This window comes from Danio rerio, chromosome 2, assembly GCF_049306965.1.
Source record: "Danio rerio strain Tuebingen ecotype United States chromosome 2, GRCz12tu, whole genome shotgun sequence".
Classification (NCBI taxonomy): Eukaryota; Metazoa; Chordata; class Actinopteri; order Cypriniformes; family Danionidae; genus Danio; species Danio rerio.
Genome location: NC_133177.1, coordinates 27,603,316 through 27,620,581, shown reverse-complemented (window position 1 = coordinate 27,620,581; position 17,266 = coordinate 27,603,316). Strand labels below are relative to the sequence as shown.

The 17,266-nt window shown below is 37.3% G+C and overlaps 1 protein-coding gene across 3 annotated transcripts; it reads left to right on the top strand.

Moving 5' to 3' along the window:
- The first annotated feature begins 640 nt into the window (after positions 1-640).
- Positions 641-15,959, top strand: myh7l (myosin heavy chain 7-like). Of its 3 annotated transcripts, NM_001077464.2 has the most exon segments (39): positions 642-683; positions 763-818; positions 909-1,116; positions 2,861-3,004; positions 3,086-3,242; positions 3,334-3,361; positions 3,558-3,660; positions 3,752-3,844; positions 3,934-3,997; positions 4,118-4,216; positions 4,869-4,972; positions 5,060-5,198; positions 5,283-5,401; positions 5,482-5,631; positions 5,743-5,913; positions 5,998-6,307; positions 7,028-7,101; positions 8,662-8,867; positions 8,944-9,067; positions 9,154-9,290; positions 9,388-9,643; positions 9,721-9,963; positions 10,043-10,219; positions 10,310-10,455; positions 10,535-10,625; positions 10,707-11,096; positions 11,183-11,309; positions 11,399-11,517; positions 11,596-11,792; positions 12,372-12,555; positions 12,846-13,011; positions 13,114-13,238; positions 13,312-13,620; positions 13,708-13,911; positions 13,996-14,292; positions 14,384-14,488; positions 14,589-14,684; positions 14,778-14,912; positions 15,839-15,959. In NM_001077464.2, coding segments are annotated over 37 exon segments (5,811 nt in total). In that variant the 5' UTR covers positions 642-683; positions 763-818; positions 909-915; the 3' UTR covers positions 15,860-15,959.
- Positions 15,960-17,266: the final 1,307 nt, after the last annotated feature.

Below are 17,266 nucleotides of genomic sequence, written 5' to 3'. Positions count from 1 at the left end.
TCCTTCCCTGCTTAGTGTCATTACATGAAAGAAAGTGACTTATTAGATTCTATTTTTTGCCAAAGCATTTTGTGTTGTTCCTTAAAGTAAACAGGCCATATTATTGTTTTAGCTAAATTATAACTAAGGTGCTGATATGACCTTGGACTGCAGTCCACACGTGACCTTTGAAGTTCCTCTGAAGTGCAGCAGTCTACAGCTGATGCTGGACCTGTTCAGCTGACAGGGTGGGATGGAAACTGAAGGACTCGGCTTGATTTAACCTTAGTATCAGCACAGCAGACATTGTCCTGAGGAAAGGCCAGACCTCCACACCTTCGAAACACAGTGTCCTGGACCATAACAAACCTGCAGATAAGAGCAGAGCCTAGATAAATCAATGAGTGAGTGATATGTGAAGGGCCAAAATTCAGAGATGGAGAATATGTATTCCTGTGACTCACATGAAAGATATTCAGCGTTCCTGGCCATCAGCCCGAACACTCACAATAATGCACCTCTAAGTGCCAAGGCACCTAAAGATTGGCTTGTTTCAGTGTGTTCAATGTGCTTGTGTCGGGAGGAGACTCATAGGTCAGCTGTCTTTGACCTTATAGGGTTCGGAAATCCAGGTTATAAAACCCAACTCTGCCATTGTGTTGAATCTCGGCAAACTTTTCTTTGCTCCCAGTGTTCCTTTTCTTGTGGGCGTTTTCCTAAAACTTAATTTCTGCTATTGTTTATACATGCATATGTTTTATGGGTATATTCTTCTCTTTTAAGTTTTAGGTGAAATCGCAAAAACCTGGAGCTTCCTTCTGCTGTGATTAATCGCTTTGGTAATTTAAAATCAGAAATGCAAACACTGATTAATGTCTTAAAAATGTCCTGTACTGCTTCTAACAAGTTCTTCTTTTCCATAATTTAAGGTTGACAATGGGCGATGCTGAAATGTCTGTTTTTGGGGCCGCAGCGCCTTACCTGCGGAAGTCTGAAAAGGAGCGTCTTGAGGCGCAGACGAAAGCCTTTGACTTAAAGAAGGAATGCTTTGTGCCGGATGCAATAGAGGAGTTTGTTAAAGCCACCGTCGTGAGCCGAGAGGGTGACAAAGTCACTGTGGAGACACAAGGAGGCAAGGTCAGTGCAAAATAAACATTAAATCTCATTGTTTATGACCAGAAAAAAAGTAAAGTCCAAAGCATCTGTGAATGCTTGATTTGATTTAGTTACTTTTCCATACAAGCAGCACATCAAAACCTTAAAAAATATATTCTCGCATTTTTCGGAGGCAACTTTTTTTGCGCTATATTGTACAATGCATAAAAATATAAACATTATCCAGCTGAATATATTTAAACCAGATTGTTTTTGTCACACTTCATTGTTAGCTGAATCCTAATTGTAAAATAAGTAGGCAACACAAACCTATTAATAATTATGAATTTCTCTCATGTCTTCTCATGATGTCTATAAACAATTCAAATAACAAAAGAAGCACAGAATAAAAAAAATGGATTGCAGATTTATGTTGCAATCCAGACCGTCAGACCGTCCAGAGGTGGAACTTTCAGCAGACCTTCTTGCCAATTAAACATTTTTCACATAAAGTAAATCTAGTTGCCATTTGTGAAGCGATGTCAAATTCTACGATTCTACGATCTCACCCAAGTTCACAGGTCAAATGTCTGACTTCTAGCAGCATTCTAGATGTTATTTCTGAATGGGAAGTAAAAAATAAATCCCAATTTTGAGCTACAACTCAGCATTATTAGGCAGGCGAGTTTTTGGAGTGAAATGCTTGAGGGTGATCTACTGACAACACATACATTTCAAGTTGAGTGTTTCAAGTATACCTAGTAAGACCTTGATTAGCTTGTTCAGGTGTGTTTGATTAGGGTTGAAGCTAAAACACCGGCCCTTAAGGAACAAGTTTGGTAATCCCTGCTATAGATCATTAAAAACAGTCGATGATTACTAACATTACTTTTTTAAGTTACTTTTCATAACTTTTATTAGTAGGGTTCACACTCATGTTGTGCTGTAAACATATCTAAAATATGACATGTAATTTATATATTTCACATAAAATAGCTGATATTTGGGAAGTGATGTCAAATAACAGGTTTCACTAAACTCAGGGTTCTACGATTTGTCTCGAACTCACAGACCAAATGTCAGACTTTTAGCAGGATTCCAGATGTTATTTCCGAGTAGAAAGAGGGAAAAATTTGTATTTTAAGTTAAAACTCAGCATTATTAGGCAGGGTGAATTTAGGAGTCAACAGTTTGAGGGCAATCTACTGACAACACACAAGTTAAAGAACAGAGGCGCAGCTAATTATTGTAATGAACAACACTGATACTGTAGATCATTAGAAAACAGAGCCAATGTTTACTAACATTACAGCCACAAAGACAAGATACAATTTCTTTCATGTTAAATCAAGACATAACATTAAAATGACTCTAAAAACCATGTTAATCACGTGTTATGATTGATTTAAATACTTTACTGTTTTACACTTTTTTCAACTGCAAAAATAACAGTACTTTTTTTAAAGGCAAAAGAGTGTATCACAAACTTTAAATCTGGCCCCTTTTTTTTTTTTTTAAATCTACATTTATTAAGTTTAACTGAATTTAACTGGCATTATTTTTCCCCCAATATATCATATCTATGCTATCTTTAAATGTGGGATGTTTGTGTATGGTCGGAGGGGTCCAATTTTACTGCATGTAACAGTGTTGACAAATAAGGGCTTATAATCATCATCATATTTCTGTCACAACTTTAAAGTCATACTGCATTTTTATCGGGTTTTCAATTTGATAAAAAATAAATAAATCAATCAAATTAATGCTAAACCTTTATCCTTTGTAGACTGTGACTGTCAAAGAGGCAGATGTTCTGCAACAGAACCCTCCCAAATTTGATAAAATTGAAGACATGGCAATGCTGACCTTTCTCCATGAGCCAGCAGTGCTGTTTAACCTCAAAGAGCGCTATGCAGCATGGATGATCTATGTGAGTATACTAAAATCTCAGCTTAATCTCTGCAACCAAATCTTTACTTTAAATCAAAACTTCAACACTTTTGTTCCACAGACCTACTCAGGGCTGTTTTGTGTCACTGTCAACCCCTACAAGTGGCTGCCGGTGTACAATCAGGAGGTTGTTATAGCCTATAGAGGGAAAAAGAGGACTGAAGCTCCTCCCCACATCTATTCTATCTCTGACAATGCCTACCAATACATGTTAGCAGGTAATACTGACAAAAATTTATACTTTTATAAAAAATGGAATAAGAACCTTTTAATAATTAATTAATAGTAAATGATTCTGTCCTTTTACAGACAGAGAAAACCAGTCTATCCTTATCACGTGAGTAATAAAACGCCCCACATGTAAATATGATGCAATATGTTATTTCAGATAGATATTTTTTTATCAAATATTTGTGGGAAATAAAATTAACATCTATACTCAGCAAATTAATTTTGATTCAGGATGCCGAGAAATAAACATTGTGGCCATTTCATCTATTTCTGATGATTATTTTGTTGATTTCTGAGCCTAGTGGAGAATCTGGCGCTGGGAAGACTGTCAACACTAAAAGAGTCATTCAGTACTTTGCCAGCATTGCAGCAAGTGGAGGGAAGAAAGACCAAGACAAGAACAAGGTTTAAATTTAGAAAATAGGCAAAAATATAGCTTCTGATGCTGAAATATTTACATGTATTTTCTTTAATGTAATATTGTTTGCTCATTTAGGGAACACTGGAGGATCAAATCATCCAGGCTAACCCTGCCTTGGAGGCATTTGGTAATGCTAAGACCATCAGAAATGACAACTCCTCCAGATTTGTAAGTGATTTCTAAATCAAAAATGCAGAGCATGATCAGTTTTATGCTGCATAGTGTACAAATTCTGTAATATTTTGTATTATATTTAGGGTAAATTTATTAGAATTCACTTCGATACAAGAGGGAAGCTGGCATCTGCTGACATTGAAACATGTAAGTCAATGATCATTTCTTACAAACATTTCAAAATAATTTAATCCTGAATGCAATGCGAAATTGTAAATAAATTATAAAAGATAACCTGTATGTTATATAACTTTGTCCAATCTCTAGATCTCCTGGAGAAGTCCCGTGTCACCTTTCAGTTGAAGGCTGAAAGAGACTATCACATCTTTTATCAAATCTTATCCAACAAAAAACCTGAAATCCTTGGTGAGCAAATGAAGAAAATCAGATACTTAATAAATACTAGGGATGTAATGATTCACTGTGAGAATGACAAAATAAAAATGAAAAATAAAAATAAAAATACCAAGATTTTTTCTTAAAAGATGTCTATAAGATGTCTCATTGATGTCTAATAGACATCAAAACATAGTCATCTTGGCTAAAACAAGGCTAAATTTGGGCCGTCAGTGAAAATCTAAAAGACCTCTAAGAATAGGTTAAAACTAGACTAGTCATCAAATAAACAGAAATGAATGACTAGACATAAAAAATGGCTGTCTAATCTGGCTATTTGATGACTAGTCTAGTTTAGATGTCTATTAGACGTCTTTTAAGCACAAAATTGTTTACTGAGAAGTAAGCTAAGAAAACCAGACAAAGTTAAATGAAACCTTATTTGTTTTATTTGTGTATTTTTTTTATTTAGTTTGGATAATCAAAGAGCGCTTAATTCTGAAATTTCTTAATGACTTTGTTAACTTCTTAAAATATCATAAAACAAATCATATCAGTATCATGAATTGTATCAAAACATGAGATGAGTGAATTATTACATCCTTAATAAATACACAACCAAGATAGACTTGCTTGTAATCTTGTGCTAACTTTCTTATATTTCTTGTAAACTGTAAAACAGAGATGTTACTAGTGACATCAAACCCCTATGACTACGCATTCATCTCTCAGGGAGAGACCACAGTTCCCTCCATTGATGATTCTGATGAGTTAATGGCAACTGACGTAAGTTAAACAATGATGATCTTTGGTCATTTAAAATGAAAGTCAATTCTAACAGTCTTCTAATACACAAGCTTCCACCTTTGACAGAGTGCCTTTGATATATTGGGCTTCACACAAGAAGAAAAGAACTCTGTGTACAAGTTAACTGGAGCCATTATGCATTACGGCAATATGAAGTTCAAGCAGAAGCAGCGAGAGGAACAGGCTGAAGCTGATGGAACTGAGGGTAATGATATGATTTGATATCATAGATATTATCAACTCCATAAACTGCTTTATTTCACTCATATTTTGGACTCATGATTTCCAGATGCTGACAAATCTGCATACCTAATGGGCCTAAACTCTGCTGACCTCATCAAGGGTCTGTGCCATCCAAGAGTCAAAGTAGGAAATGAGTGGGTCACCAAAGGACAGAATGTCCAGCAGGTTAGTAGTGTTTATCCAAGCAGACAAAAGTTAAGAGATTAAAAAAGGTTAATAAAACATTAATGTGAGGAACATTTCAGGTGAACTATGCTATTGGTGCCTTATCAAAAGCGGTGTATGAGAAAATGTTTCTCTGGATGGTGGTGAGAATCAACCAGTCTCTGGAGACAAAGCAGCCTCGCCAGTATTTCATCGGAGTATTGGATATTGCTGGCTTTGAGATCTTTGATGTAAGTACTGAATGCCTAGTTCGACCCAAATTAATTTCCACACAGCAGCATTTCGTCTCATACTGAAACCTGTAGGAACAATTGTGGTTTTCCAATATTTTTTGTTTGCAGTTTAACACCTTTGAGCAACTCTGCATCAACTTTACCAATGAGAAACTGCAACAGTTTTTCAACCACCACATGTTTGTGCTGGAACAAGAGGAGTACAAGAAAGAAGGGATTGAATGGGAGTTTATTGACTTTGGCATGGACTTGCAGGCCTGCATCGATCTCATTGAGAAAGTGAGTCATTAATGATACAAAATGCAAATATTAAAACTGAATTATATGCTATACTTCACCATTACTTATTCCTGACTCCTTCAGCCTATGGGCATCATGTCCATCCTTGAAGAGGAGTGCATGTTTCCCAAAGCCAGTGATGCAACCTTTAAAGCAAAGCTTTACGACAACCATCTTGGGAAATCAAACAATTTCCAGAAACCCAGGCTTGTGAAGGGCAAGCCAGAGGCTCACTTTGCTCTTGTTCACTACGCTGGCACAGTAGACTACAACATTAACAACTGGCTGGTGAAGAATAAGGACCCTCTTAACGAAACTGTGGTTGGATTGTACCAGAAGTCCTCTCTGAAGCTGTTGTCTAATCTGTTTGCCAACTACGCTGGTGCAGACTCAGGTGTGCTTTATCAAATAGAATTGCCATCTTTACTAGTAAAGTCATTATATACGACTTATGTCATTAATGTAAAAAAGGGAAAGTTCACCCAAAAAAGAAAATTCTGCCACCATTTACTCATCTTTTACTTTTTGCAAACTTATTTATTTTTGTTTCTGCTGTTGAGCACAAAAGAAAATAATTACAAAAATGCTGATAGTATTAACCCATTAATAGTGCTGGGCTATCAATCAAAAAGTAATCGAAATCAACATTAGGCTACAACCATAAAATCACCAATACAAACTATAATCCATCAAATTTTTTCAAGTCGATTTTTTTCTATTATCTCCCTACTGTGTGTGGAGTCATGTAACCCCACTCCATTACGTTACGTTATCCTGCTGACATGTCAAGCATGGAAAACTTGTCAGTGAACTACGAGGGCAAAATAAATAAACAAATAAAATAATCTTTCATTATTCGTAATCAAGTTAAAACGTTCAATTAATCAGGATTTTGATTAAATTCCATAGTCAATGGGTACCAGTAACCAGCTTTCTTTAAAATATCATTTTTTTTGTTTTCAAAATAAGAAAAAAGCAAAAATGTTTAGAACCAAATGAGGGAGAGTAAATTATGAGGTAATTCTCATTTTTGGGTGAATAATGTGTTCTGACAGCACCTAATAATATTGTATAATTTACAAAAACTTAAACCTTTACATTTTATTTTGTCCAGCAACGGGTGATGGTGGGAAAAAAGAGAAGAAGAAGAAAGGATCATCATTCCAGACAGTGTCAGCACTTCACAGGGTAACCTATCCATGCCTTTAGAGTAAGACAGGGGTCTCAGGGTGCTTTCACACCAGTGTATCGATTCTCTTGTTCCGAAACAGGTATTAAAATTGTTAAAATGTTGCTCTTTGTTCTTGGTGCGGTTCGCTTTCACACGACAAAGTTTCTAAACGGACCAAAAGAACTAAAACAAGTCATGCGCGAGTAAACTCTCGTCACAGTTTCACGGTTTATTTTGATTAGAGTCTTGCTCAGCTGTCATTCGTCCTTATTTTAATTTATGACGATGAGCAATAAGACATTATAGGTGAAAAGCTGCGCTTTCATTTTGATTGTTGACACCCACAGACAAAGTCACCAAATTTAAATCAGTGGTAAGACTTTCTCATACATAGCAGTTAGCTTATGCATTATGTTCTTTACATTATAGAGAGAAATAACTGAAAAATCAACACTGCAGTTTGGTCAATTTTCCTAACGGATAAACAGCTCTTGTTAATATTTTAGCATGCTTTCACTTTCGTATTTGACATGAAACGCACATTTACTGATAAGAATGACATCCCACCCTACTCATAATTCTCTCTTCATATTGCCAAATATGCCTATTACATATCCATAAAACACTGTGATATAGCCGAGCTTGGATCGGATTGCTTTCTCACTACAATCGATCCGCTACAGACTTTGAAGAGTTTGGAGTTCTCATTCAGGTGATCTCGGATCGATTGATCGGAGCGCGATTGCTGGATTTACATATGCCAAACGAACCGCGCTAATTGGGGAAACGAGACCGGTTCCAAAAAAAAAGTCTAGGTGTGATAGAACCCTCAAACTCAAACTGGCGGGGGGCCATATCAGTGACTGACAATTCATAGGAGGGCCATTCTAGCACACAAAAAAAGTGGAAACCTGATGTAATTGATGCACTCAGACATTCTTACCCAGAGTATAAAAGCTCCTTCTTTTTGTTTCTTATTGTACATTTACAAGGGGTAGTTTAAACTGCTATGAAAAACTACAATTTATCAATAGGCATAATAATAATAATAATAATAATAATAATAATAATAATTATTATTATTATTATTATTATTATTATGTCCCAATCAATTGTTGCTTAACCAAAAGTTTAACAGATAGCAAAAAAAAAAAAAAAAAAAACAACAACGCAGAATTCAGTTTGGATACACTGTAAAAAAAAATCTGTTATTTTACTTTTTTTTCCGTCCGCTAGGGTGTAAGTGTAAAATAACGGTCGATAAATTACAAACGTTTACCCTAAAATAATGGACTTTAATGGACTCTTGACAGCACACTGAGAGAAACCGAAAGTAACCCGAATATATAGTACAGTACCTTAAATGTCCAGTAGCTGGGAGGTCAAAACCACAAGTTATATGTGACAGCACAATAATAGTAGTAATTCAAAAATTTTGTTGGGACAAATCTCATTTTATTTTTGACATTAGTTGCAGGCCGAAGGGAGGAGATGGCCCACAGGCCGGCAGTTTGAGACCCCTGTGTTAAGACTTCAAAAAATTTTTATTCTCAATGTGCTATCATGTTTCCTTATAGGAGAATCTCAACAAATTAATGACAAACCTAAGGTCAACTCACCCTCATTTTGTCCGCTGCCTCATTCCCAATGAGACAAAGACTCCTGGTGCGATGGAGAATCCGTTGGTCATGCATCAGCTGCGCTGTAATGGTGTGCTGGAGGGCATCAGGATTTGCAGGAAGGGCTTCCCCAACAGAATCCTCTATGGGGACTTTAAACAGAGGTATGAAGGTGAAGAGAAGGAAAATATGGCCTGAAATAATTCAAAAATTGACATAACACACTCTGTGATTCTGCAGATATCGCATCTTAAACCCTGCAGCTATCCCTGAGGGACAGTTCATAGACAGCAAGAAAGGAGCAGAGAAACTGCTGGGCTCTTTAGATATTGACCACCAACAGTATAGATTTGGACACACTAAGGTAAGTCTTATAAAGCCACATATTAGCAATATGCAAAATGGCATAGAAGTAAAAGAGCAGTAAACTCTTATCTGCTTTTATATCAGGTATTTTTTAAGGCTGGTCTTCTGGGCCAACTGGAAGAGATGAGAGACGAACGATTATCAAAAATAATCACAGGCATTCAAGCCAAGTCTCGTGGTCTTCTCTCAAGGGCTGAATACATAAAGATGGTAGAACGCAGGTACTGATTATCCTATACTTAAACAAGTAATGTGTGCTGTTGTCTTTTTTAATGGTGTTTGATTATGTTTTTTTGTGTTTTCTACTAATAAAAAAAGGGATGCCTTACTTGTGATTCAGTGGAATGTGCGTGCATTCATGGCGGTCAAGAACTGGCCCTGGATGAAGCTCTTCTTTAAAATCAAACCATTGCTGAGATCTGCTGAAGCAGAAAAGGAAATGGCCAATATGAAAGAAGAGTTCTTGAAGCTAAAGGAAGCTTATGCGAAGTCTGAGGCACGTAGAAAAGAACTTGAAGAAAAAATGGTGACTCTTCTCCAAGAAAAGAATGACCTACAACTTCAAGTGCAAGCGGTATGTTTGTAAAAAAAAAATCATAAATACAAGATCTGTATGCAGGTAATGCATTATCTATTAAATATATTTAACAGGAGCAAGACAACCTCTGTGATGCTGAAGAAAGGTGTGAAGGTCTGATCAAAAACAAGATTCAGATGGAGGCTAAAGCCAAAGAGCTCACAGAGAGACTTGAGGATGAGGAGGAGATGAATGCAGAGCTGACAGCTAAGAAGAGAAAGCTGGAGGACGAATGCTCTGAGCTGAAGAAGGATATTGATGATCTGGAGCTCACTCTGGCTAAAGTGGAGAAAGAGAAGCATGCTACTGAGAACAAGGTTTCAGACAAACAATAATTTACTGTGAAGAGAAGTCCATTTGTCTGATGTTTACTTATTACTAGCTTTTCACACACAGGTGAAGAACCTGACAGAAGAAATGGCAGCTTTAGACGATATCATTGCTAAACTGACAAAGGAGAAGAAAGCCTTGCAGGAAGCTCATCAGCAGACACTGGATGACCTGCAGAGTGAGGAGGACAAAGTCAACACCCTCACCAAGGCAAAAGTAAAACTAGAGCAACAAGTGGATGATGTGAGTAAGCATTGTTTTTGACGTAGCATTCAGTTGTGATGAAGTAAACTACAGTACTACATTAAGAACTTCTGTTGCTAATTCTGTTAGCTTGAGGGATCTCTAGAGCAAGAAAAGAAAATCCGAATGGATCTAGAAAGAGCCAAGAGGAAACTTGAAGGAGATCTGAAGTTAACCCAGGAGAGCATAATGGACCTGGAGAATGACAAGCAGCAACTGGAAGAAAAACTGAAGAAGTAAGACACACTGCTTAATTATTATTGTTGTTTTACATGTTTTGAATGCCTTAAACGAATTCCATGATTTCAATTTCAGGAAAGACTTTGAAATCAGTCAGCTCAACAGTAAAATCGACGATGAGCAAAGCATAATTATCCAACTCCAAAAGAAACTCAAGGAGTTGCAGGTACATTGACCATACGTGATGTTCTGTTCATCTTTGTAGTGTGCATTTTTAAGAAAAAATGTATCTTCTCCTTTATGCTAGGCGAGAGTTGAGGAGCTGGAGGAAGAGCTTGAGGCAGAAAGAGCTGCCAGAGCCAAAGTGGAGAAACAGAGAGCAGATTTAGCCAGAGAGCTGGAGGAGATCAGCGAGAGACTGGAGGAGGCTGGAGGAGCTACAGCTGCTCAGATTGAGATGAATAAGAAACGAGAGGCAGAGTTTCAGAAGCTCCGCAGAGACCTTGAAGAGGCCACTCTGCAGCATGAGGCCACTGCCGCCACACTCAGGAAAAAACAAGCCGACAGTGTGGCTGAACTTGGAGAGCAGATAGACAATCTGCAGAGGGTCAAGCAAAAACTGGAAAAGGAGAAAAGTGAACTTAGGCTGGAGTTGGATGATGTAGCCTCCAGCATGGAGCATATTGTGAAGTCCAAGGTGAATTGAATTGCTTGACTTTTTTAAAAGAACAACGAAATTACAATTCAAAATGGTCTAAATTAATGCAACACTTACTTAAACAGACTAATATGGAGAAAGTTAACAGAACCCTTGAAGATCAAATGAATGAATACCGTAACAAATGTGAGGAATATCAAAGGTCCCTCAATGATTTTACAACTCAGAAGGCAAAGCTTCAGGCAGAAAATGGTAAATCAAGCATGTTGTTTTTGTTCAACTTTAAATCATTGAGAGAAATACAAGAAAAGAGTATTTGATTGTTTCTTTCACTACATTAGATGAATTTTCAAGACAATTAGAAGAAAAGGAATCATTAGTCTCCCAGCTAACAAGGGGTAAGAATTCCTTCAGTCAACAATTGGAGGACCTAAAAAGGCAGTTAGATGAGGAAATTAAGGTAACATACACTTTTCCTATATTTCTACCACTGTTTGACAGTCTACAACAAGGTAATCCAATATTTTCTTTTTTCCAGGCAAAGAATGCTCTTGCTCATGCACTGCAGTCAGCCCGTCATGACACAGATCTGCTCAGAGAGCAGTACGAGGAGGAACAGGAGGCCAAAGCAGAGCTACAGCGAAGCATGTCTAAAGCTAATACTGAGGTGGCACAGTGGAGAACCAAGTACGAAACTGATGCCATCCAGAGAACTGAAGAACTGGAGGAAGCCAAGTAAGACATTTCTAAAGACGTTGGGAGATTGGGAAACCACACTCTAAAAGAAACATTGGATGTTTCAGCCACATTTGAATATAATATAGACAAACCCAATAAATTACACCTTTTATCCGACAGTTGGGTTTGTCAACGTTAGACCAAATTTGACTTGAAACAACTCAAAGCATTTTTAGAATACACTAAAACGTCTGGCACATCCTGCAGGTGTTGATCTATAAACAAAATCAGCAGATTTTAATCTCCCTTGCCTGATTTTTGTAGATTTTTTAGCTGTACATTTATTTATCCTCCGAGTCTTTGCGTGGGTTTCCTCCTGGTGCTCGGGTTTCCCCCACAAGTCCAAAGACATGTGATATAGGTGAATTGGGTAAGTTAAATTACCCGTAGTGTATGTTTGTAAATGAGTGTGTATGGATGTTTCCCAGGGATGGGTTGCAGCTGGAAGGGCATGCGCTGCGTAAAACATGCTGCATAAGTTGGCGGTTCATTCCGCTGTGGCAACCCCAGATTAATAAAGGGACTAAACCAAAAAGAAAATGAACGAATAAATAACATTTATTTATTTCTACACAGGAAGAAACTGGCTCAGCGTTTGCAGGAGGCTGAGGAGGCCGTGGAGGCAGTAAATGCTAAATGCTCTTCTCTTGAGAAGACTAAACACAGACTGCAGAATGAAATAGAAGATTTGATGGTGGATGTGGAGAGATCTAACACTGCTGCTGCTTCTTTAGACAAGAAACAAAGACACTTTGATAAAGTAAGTGAAAGTATAGTACTTAACATGACCAAAACTGTTTTAACGGTTCAAATTTTCTACTGCAATCTTCTACTCTTAGATGTTAAAGATTGTTTATCAGCATTGGTTTTGGGGAGAATGGTTAATATTTTTCATCGCACAGTTTAGTGGAAAAGTGTTCAATATGTTATTCATATATTCTTCAAACATCATTTTAAAATCTTTAGTTTTAAGAGTCTATAATCACCCTTTTTCACACTATTAATTTGAATAATTTAACCTCATTTCAACATTTACAATCTTTCTTTCAGATCATATCTGAATGGAAGCAGAAGTATGAGGAGTCTCAGTGTGAACTGGAGAGCTCTCAGAAGGAAGCCAGATCTTTGAGCACAGAGTTGTTCAAGTTGAAGAACTCATATGAGGAATCTATGGATCACCTGGAAACCATGAAGAGAGAGAACAAGATTCTGCAAGGTTTCTATTTTATACACGTTTCCATAAACTCAGAAGCATGTTTTTATTTTTGTATTAATAGTCTCAATAGGCTATCCTAACCTAATTCTATTTATCATTTAGAGGAGATCTCCGATCTGACTGAACAGCTTGGCGAAGGTGGAAAGACAATACATGAGCTGGAGAAAGTCCGTAAGCAGCTGGAGCAAGAAAAAGCTGAGATACAGGCGGCTCTGGAAGAGGCTGAGGTAGGAGGGTGCCCACAAAATAAATGAAAAAAGAGCAGGTATGACATGAGGAAACTAATTATGTGTATTACAGGGATCTTTGGAGCATGAGGAGGGTAAAATCCTGAGAACGCAGCTCGAATTTAACCAAATAAAGGCAGACATTGAGCGCAAGCTGAGTGAGAAAGATGAGGAAATGGAACAGGTGAAGAGAAACCAACAGAGGACCATAGACACCCTGCAAAGTGCTTTGGAGTCTGAAACCCGCAGCAGGAATGAAGCTCTCAGAATAAAGAAGAAGATGGAAGGAGATCTGAATGAAATGGAGATCCAGCTGAGCCAGGCTAACAGACAGGCGGCTGAGGCTCAAAAACAGCTCAAGTCAGTCCAAGCTCATCTAAAGGTACATAATGAGTTACTATTTAATAATTAATTCCACAAGGTGTCCAAAAAATAACTTTGCTTCCCTACTTAATGGGAAATTTTGTAGGACTCCCAGCTTCAGCTGGATGATTCTCTTCGATCAAATGATGATCTGAAGGAGAACACTGCCATTGTGGAGAGACGTAATGCTCTGCTTCAGGCTGAGCTTGAAGAGCTCAGGGCTGTTTTGGAGCAAACAGAGCGTGGACGCAAACTTGCTGAGCAGGAGCTCCTGGACGTCACTGAGAGAGTACAGCTTCTGCATTCTCAGGTAAAACACAGAGTCATCATGGATGTTGTTAAAATGATTATTTGCAACCCCTTTAACAAAAATTGACAACATTATCTGATACAGAACACCAGTCTCATAAATCAAAAGAAGAAGCTGGAGACGGATTTATCCCAGTTTCAGACAGAAGTGGAAGAGGCAGTGCAAGAATGCAGGAATGCTGAGGAAAAAGCCAAGAAGGCCATCACTGATGCTGCCATGATGGCGGAGGAGCTGAAGAAGGAGCAGGATACAAGTGCTCACCTGGAGAGGATGAAGAAGAACATGGAGCAGACCATTAAGGACCTGCAGCATCGCCTGGATGAAGCAGAACAAATCGCTATGAAGGGAGGAAAGAAACAAGTCCAGAAACTGGAGGCCAGGGTGAGATCAATATAAAGTTTTTGGGACTCTAATAATTTTAGAAGACATAAACAAAGCATTGGCTAATGTACTTCTAATGGATCAATCCTAGGTCAGAGAGCTGGAATGCGAAGTTGAGGCCGAACAGAAGAGAAGCAGCGAATCTGTGAAGGGAATCCGTAAATATGAACGCCGCATCAAGGAACTTACTTATCAGGTGGGATTAGAAGATTTAGATGTCATGGAGCATTGAAGAAACCTGGTAAAAATCTAAATAAATCATGTACACAGAATTAATCTTTAGTTATGAATCTTAGACTGAAGAGGACCGTAAAAACATAGCCCGTCTTCAGGATTTGGTTGACAAGCTGCAACTAAAAGTCAAAGCTTACAAAAGAGCTGCAGAGGAATCTGTAAGTGCTGTTACAATTCAGGTACAATACTAGAAAGTGGTGTTGTCTAAATTACAATACTGTCTTATGTGTTATATTTGCCTCCTGCAACAGGAAGAACAGGCAAACGTTCACCTTGGCAAATTCCGTAAACTGCAGCATGAACTGGATGAGGCAGAGGAAAGGGCTGATATTGCTGAATCCCAAGTGAACAAACTTCGTGCCAAAAGTCGTGATGTGGGCCCGAAGGTACAGTATTAGGCTGTGACAGTCATTAAAGGTGCAAAATGTGATAAATAAGCTTACTAAATCACATATTACTATACTAAATAGTATGCTAAAAACAGTAAGAGAGCAGAGAAGTATGTATGAATTCATGAAATTCCAAAAGTAGTATGTGAGAAGTACCCTGTTGACCAACTACTTCCGGGTGGTAGGTGGTTTTAGACTGCGGCACAGCCATTGTCTTCAAGACAATTTGTGTTATGCTGACTGAAAGCTCTTCACATCCTAATAGCAATCATTATATTAAGTGATCCAAATGTTTTATATGCATTTTAATATTCTGTATGTGGAAAGTGTAGGACCAAGAAAATATGTACAATCAAAATGTTTGACAGGCTGTCTTAACTGCTTGTCAAGATATGTAATTGCATACCTCGTCGCACCCTGTTTGAGCAGAAGGAACTTCGTGGATGCGGTTTATAAAGAGAATTGCAGGCAAACAGACTGTTGTTAGTAACTGAATAATAAAGGTTTCCCTCTGGCGAATGTAACATGAAGTATTGTAGTGATGTGAAGTCTAATCTGCCTTCATGCATCCAGGAGGCATGGTTTGACGATTTGCAGGTTGGGACGTAGGCTTTCAGTGCTATCAGACTAACTTTAGCAGTTTTGAAGATCTTCTATTGCACCTTTACGTTTAAATGTCGAAACGTTGTTAGTTTTCAGTTGGGACAAATCCAAGTTAAAAGCCAATGCAGTAGGCAGGCACCATGATTTGCTATTTGCTTGCCGATGGAAGTGTTTTCATTCCAGAAAGTATGCAATTAGACATCTTTAGTATGTTAAGTCATCATTATTTGTAAGCCAAGCTTCTGTTAATATTTGCATCTATATTTTCTTTTATAACTAATAAAGTGTTTCTTTTCCTTGTCAACATTCGTCTCCCACAGAAAGCATTTGATGAAGAATAAAGTCCTGGAAATCTTCTGAAATTACCAGTACTTGCTTGCCTTTCTCTCTATACACTATTGTGTTCCTTAACTTACATGAAATAAAGTCACTCTGCATTTATTCTGTTGTCTTGTGAGTTTCTGGAATCTGTGCTGTTTTTTTCGGGCCAAGTTATGATACATCATTTAATGAGAGGAATCAAAATTAATACACCCTAACCTGATTTCACATAGCAGGACATGTTCTTGAATTAACATCTATGTTGATCCTGGAACAACATTCCAATCAGCCATTCAGAATTAAGAGATAAGTTTATGTTTAGTTTATGCACTTATACATGAGTGTTATCCAACTATTTAATTTTGGTAATAATTTACAGTTATATTTGAGTTTATGGGTAGATAATGGGTATGGATTACATTTTCAAACAAAAATGATGTTCTGGGATCAACGTGGATGTGCGTCGTACTTGGCAAAATCATGACGTGCATTAACACACGGAATGATTAATTTAACTCTGCATTATACCAAAAAGCGTAATGCTTACACAATGTTCCAACAGTAAATAAAACATAGTTAGGCTCGTTTGAATTGTTAGCTGTGCCTCAAATATACAGAAGTCTGTGCTTTGATATTGATCATGTCTTGTGGCAAGTGGAACCTTGAAAAAAAAAATCATAACTGAGTTTCAATGTTTATCAGGCTGTCTTGATGAACAAGGATTTTAAAATAAATGTGGGTTAATAATAAATGTGATGAACTCATAATTGGCAGATGGAGAACTGCTGATGTCTAAAATGGAGAGGTATAATAAAGCTTTATGTTCCTAAAATAGACTGGACACAAAGGAGAAAGGCTCATGGTCAGTGAGCTACACTCTTAAGCGCGTCTATAACCACAGACAGCTGTACTGATTCTTCAGTGTGTCAGACCATCTTTATGCATCATAGATGCGTCAACTACACATATTACAAAAATGTTTAAAGACAAATCCCAAAGAAAAAAAACAAAAATTAACATGCAGTAAAATGCTGAAAATGTTATATGAAATTAGACATATTTTTACACATATGTTCTATTAATACCAGTTTATAATAAAAATGCTCAGTGATTTTTCAGTGATTGGTTATTTATTATTATTATGATTAATTTTTATTTAAATAATTATGTTTGCACTAATAAGAACTGAATGAGTCCTGCTTTGTGTGTGAGTAGGGGAAACATACACCACAAAAAAAAAAAAAAAAAGAGTGATTAGAGCAACTAATCTAATGAGGCTGAATTACACTGTAAAAAGAATCTGCTAATTAACAGTTTCCAAGTATTTTCTGTTTATTTACAGTAGTGAATTGCATTATGGGACATTAATTTCTGCTCTGTCTACATTTGATGTTGAAAATTCATCTCTACTGTTTAACAAAGTGAAT